At 34.4% G+C, this 5,651-nt stretch overlaps 1 protein-coding gene across 1 annotated transcript; it reads left to right on the forward strand.

Moving 5' to 3' along the window:
• Positions 1 to 4,729: 4,729 nt before the first annotated feature.
• On the forward strand, positions 4,730 to 4,933 carry FOMMEDRAFT_94845 (uncharacterized protein; the record flags this gene model as incomplete). Its single annotated transcript, XM_007270646.1, has 1 exon — positions 4,730 to 4,933. A coding segment is annotated over one exon (204 nt), but the record flags the coding sequence as incomplete, so codon positions are not given.
• Positions 4,934 to 5,651: the final 718 nt, after the last annotated feature.

A 5,651-nucleotide genomic window follows, 5' to 3' on the forward strand; every position in this document is an offset into this window, starting at 1 on the left:
AAAAAGTAAGAAAAAATAAATCAACTAAAATTATTTATTAGAAAGAAAAAGTCAAAACAAAAGTAGATAGTTCTCCTATTTCTCCTGATTCTTTTGATTCTTCTCTTTACACTTCATCTGAGTCTAAATCTGTATAATCTAACTTACTACTTTAGTGTTCTAAGATCTTAGAACATTCAGAACACTACCTAGCCCTGTTTACTACTTAGTAGTTTGTCTATAGTATCAAGCAGGGATAGTCTCAACTGAGTTTACAGCTGAGAACATAAGTCTGTCCTTGTTAAAAGAGAGAGGTTAATAAGGAAATGTTAGTACATATACTTACTCTCTTAGACAATAAGACTGTATAAGCTGTACATTCCTTTTAGAACAAGTAGTAGTTCATCTGAGAATGTTCTAAGTATTAGCTCCAGGTTCTTATCCTCTTGACTCCCTTCTCAGGATCCCCTCAGATCCAAACAATGGCTCTGGTAGACAGTAGATACACTAGTTTGTGTATTAATAAGGCTTTCATACAGGAACACTACCTCCCTACTTAATGTGTTCCACTTCTAATCCTAGTATATAATATAGACAGAACTCTGAACCAGAATAGTCAGATTACTAAGTTTGTCCAACTACAGATGACTATTTAGGATTATGAGGAAAGTATTAAGTTTAGAGTTACTAACCTTAGAAAGACAAATGTCTTCATTAGATTCAAATGGCTTAAGACTTACAACCCTACTATTAACTAGTCAGAGTAGACACTTACATTCAATTAGTGTTCTAAGTCTTACAACTATCTTGTACTACTGTTCTAAGTAGATATAGACACTTCTAATATTACTAACAGTTCTGATAAAGGTGACTAGTTGTTCTTCTTTGACTAGGATAGATATATGGATACATATTCTAGTCAAGGCAGAACAGAGTCAATCTGAAGGATGTCTAAGATAGAACCAGTCTAGAACCCTCTTAGAACAACTCTACTCTAGAACACACATAGACTCAGCCTGCCAGATTTTGTCTGAGAGTTCTCTAAAGTCTTTAGTAAAGAGGAATTTGACTAGCTTCCTAAATACTATTCTTAAGACTATATAATTAAATTAACTGAGGGCTTCCAACTCAAGGATTGTAAGGTCTACCTACTCAACAGAGACAAGTAGGAGATGCTCAACAAGTTCCTTCAGGAAAATCTTCAGAACAGTCAGATCTAACCCTTAAAGTCCTCTATAGTCTCCCCTTTCTTCTTTGTCAAAAAGAAAGATAGAAAGCTCTACCTAGTTTAGAATTATTATTGTCTTAATAAGGATACTGTTAAAAACAAGTACCTGCTCCCCCTGATTCAGGAGCTTATTAATAAGACACATACATCCAGGGTTTTCACTAAGTTAGACATTTGATAAGGATACAATAATATTTGGATCTAAGACAGAAATGAGTAGAAGGCTACATTCTGAACTAATTGTAGATTGTACAAACTGACTGTAATGTTTTTCAAACTAACTAACTTGCTTACAACATTCTAGTCATTCATAAATCACATTCTTACAGATCTGATTGACTCAGAGTATGTTAGTGTGTATCTGGATAATATTCTGATCTTTACTCAGACAGTCAAGCACTATTACTAACTAATCTAAGCAGTTCTACAACAGCTCTAAGATAATAAACTGTTTCTCTAAGAAGTAAAGTACTCTTTTACACAGGAGTCAGTAGATTATCTAGGCTTTGTGATTGGTGGAGGAGAGGTCTGTATGGATCTGGTGAAGGTAACTGTAGTTTGGAACTGGCTACAACCTTAGAACCTGAAACAGGTCCAAGTATTCCTTAGGTTTACAAACTACTACTAACACTTTATTTAAGGCTTTAGTACTATTGTCTGGCCCCTTCACAATCTTACTAGCAAAGATGTTCCTTAGTAATAGGAGGATCAGTAGTAGTCTGTGTTTGAGTCCCTAAAGTAGACTATTACTAGCAAGCCTGTATTAACAGTTCTGACAGTTGTAGACAAGTTCTGAGTTAAAGCTGACTCTTCCAACTTTGCAAATAGAGTAGTACTGTCCTAGTTCATTAATAGAAAGTAGTGTCTGATAGTGTTCTGATCAGAATCCCTCTCTATAATAGAACAGAACTATCCTATCTATGACAAGGAACTCCTTACAATTGTCTGTTCCCTAGAGGAGTAGTGTTAATATCTCCTTAGTACTATACAGAAGTTTGAGATTTAGAGTAATCACCTTAATCTCTAATACTTCTAGACACCTCAGAAGCTCAACTGCTACCAAGCCTACTAGATGTTAGAACTGTAGGACTATAACTTTGTACTGACTCACAAACTTAGAACACAAATGACAAAAGCTGATTTACTCTTAAGACAAGTAAGTTATAAAAGGGGGGAGAATGATAACAAAAATCTTGTTCTCCTAGACAATTCCTATTTTGTGTTCAAGACAATTCAAGAGATCCAACTTGAATCTAAGAATGTTGACTTTATCACTTGTATATAGTAAGCTCTAAGACACACACAGGACCAGGTTATAGTAAAGTAACTAGAGAAGTAGGCTAGAGATTAGGAGGAGGATAAGGATAGACAAGTTTACTAGGAAGGCCAACTGTACATTCTGAAGGATTGGAAGCTACAGGAGGACATTGTCTGAGCTTATTACAATAATCTGACTGTAGAACATTTAGGCTGACACAAAACACAGGAACTCATTACTTAGAACTACTAGTAGTCAGGAATGTAGAGAGAAATCCTAAAGTATGTAACTAGTTGTAATACATACTAACAGACTAAGACTCACCAGACAAGGGTTCAGGCTCTCCTACATTTGTATCAGATCCTAGATTACTCTTAGGAAGAAGTCTTAGTAGACCTGATTAGTAAGCTACCTAAGTCTTAGAGTTACAACACTATCTGTGTGATTGTTAACTAATTCTCTAAGTAAGTCTACACAGTTCCAACCTAAACAGAACTCACTTCTAAAGACATAGTATACATTTATTAGAATCATGTCTTCTAGTTGTACAGACTCCCTCAGAAGCTCATTCATGATTACAGACTGTAATTTAAGTTGAAATTCATGTAGAACTTGTATACACTTCTCAGAATTCAAGGGAACCCTTCTACTGTCTATCACCTGTAGACTGACAGTCAAACTGAGTGAGTCAATCAGGAGATCAAGCTCTACCTCTAAATGTTCATTAATTATTAGTAATTGGATTAGTCTGAATAGTTAGCTCTGACAGAATTTGTGTATAATAACTAACAACACTCTACAACAGGACAGTCCCTGTTCTTCCTCAATCATAGGAGACATCTGTACTAGGGGACAGTTCCAAACTGGAATAGTAGTTCTGAATCTATAACAGACTTTGTAGAACAGATACACAGAACCAGGGAGGACATACAAGCTCTTTTGGAAAAGGTAACACAGGTTATAAAGTAGAACTATAATTAGAAGAGGTCTGTAGTCAAGGATTACTAGCCTGGTAACAAAGTTATACTAGAAGCTACTAACCTGACTACAGATTGTCTAATGAAGAAGTTGGACAACAAGTACTTCAGACCCTTTGTTATTAAAAAGAAGGTTAGTACCTCTGTTTACAAACTCTAACTTCTAGTAACATAAAAGTACATACACTCAGTGTTTAATAAGGTTCTACTGTCTTAGTACTATGATCTAGGTTTTCCTTTACAACAAAGACCCTTACTACCTCTACCAGAACTCATTAGTTCTGAACCAGAATACAAAGTAGAGTATATAGTAGATACTAAGCTAGTGTACAGAAAGCTCAAGTTCCTTATCTACTAGAAGGGATACTTAGTTGAAGAACACACTTAGGAACCTACTGAGAATCTCACTCATACTACTAAGACAATCTAAGACTTCTATTAACTTCATCCAGGTGCTCTGTATCAACTCTACCTTACAGATTTCCAAACCCTACTATTCTAATCTATACTTAAGCTACTAACTAAGCTCAATGTTCACTAATCAGGACAATTGGTTTTAGAGGGGGGGTAATATTATAGTTCTCTACTCTTATACCTTTAGTTCTAAGGGTTCTACACCCTTCTATACTAGAACTCAGGACTTCTGTCCCTTAGGAGTACTGTTTATAAACTATATGTGTACTGACTCTTACTACTACCCTTCCTTACTTTATCATTCTATTCCTTTGACTACCCCTTTATTCTTTGTTCATTCTATAGTCTCTTACCCTTTGTCTATCCCTTCATTCTTTGTACCTTTATCTTTAACATTCCTTTCTTTCATTCTTTGTAACTTATCATTCTTAAGTAGCTCATACTCCCTGAGTACTCTTGTATAGTTTAGTATATATAGGCATACAAGATTAGACTAGTTCTGTAGTCTTGATCTTGTCTACTCTAGGTAGTCCTGTACTCTTAGGCTTACTCTATATACTCTACTCTTGTCTCACTCTCTCTCTCTGCCTGTTCTGCAAGTTCTGACTACATTCTAGTACTTGTGTTCTGTATTTCTGTTGTGTAGGATAGTTGTAGCCTGGGTCCCCTTACTGAGCCTTCAGGTCCCCTCTATACTGTTACTAACAGTACTCTAGTACCTAAACCTAAAGGAGAGGGTGTCTCTATTATAGTGTTTAATTTCTGTACACTAGAAACAGGTTAGTTAAAATCATTAGATAGGTAAGTCTAAATCTTATATAATACACTTATTATATTACTTAATCTACTCTTAACAGGTCTTAAGAAGTGTATGTATATTTTAAGGTAGGAAAGAATAAGGATGAGTACTTTCAACACAGTAATCTTATTCAACAAGTAGACAAGACAATTTATGTCTTTAAAGAGCTATTCTCTAGGGCAACTACACTTTTTACATTTGATAATGTTACAACACACTCAAAACAGTACTCAAATACTTTATCTGTATACTATATACTTAGAAATACTTGTTATTAGGTTAGTAAGGAAGCTCTACCTCTACCTAGTATAAGACTAGAACTCCTTCTAGATAGGACTTTATAGCTATTATACTACCTAGATAGCTAGTTTAAAAGTATAGCTTGAATACTTTAAGAACATAGTTATAATGTTAGTAGATTGAAGACTGAATGTAAAGGATTCAAGTGTGTAAACACAAGCTTAGATTCTTTTTACTGTTACAGAAGGATCTTGTTTAATCAGTCTAATTTCCAGGGCTAGAAATCAGCTCTTAAAGAATTTATTAAAGTATACAATTACTTAGCCATTTTTTATTTAAAGTTCTACTGTAAACTCAATTTTATTAAACAATGCTAGGGAAAAGTAAAGTACTATTTCAGAATAATACTTAGACCTACTAGAGAATCAGAACTACAGGAACACATTAGGATTTGTCTTGATTCTGTTCTACTAGAGCAGTTTCAGCTGTAAGTCTTTACTTTTCTTAATAATATACTTTCTGATTATGTAATGCCTAGATTTGCACAATACTCAGCTTAGTTTATAGATTACTATTAGAAAGGATTGAATAGGAGACAAGCCTAATAGGTAAACAAACAGTACTATAGTTACAGAACTATACTTGAGAGAGTTATAAAAGAGCTAGATTATTATAGTATATAATTACTTGTATAAGTATACTAATATCTGTATCTAAGTTGTTCAGAAGCAGACTAGAATATACTCAACACTAGTA

The sequence above is a fragment of the Fomitiporia mediterranea genome (assembly GCF_000271605.1).
Source record: "Fomitiporia mediterranea MF3/22 unplaced genomic scaffold FOMMEscaffold_14, whole genome shotgun sequence".
Taxonomy (NCBI): domain Eukaryota; kingdom Fungi; phylum Basidiomycota; class Agaricomycetes; order Hymenochaetales; family Hymenochaetaceae; genus Fomitiporia; species Fomitiporia mediterranea.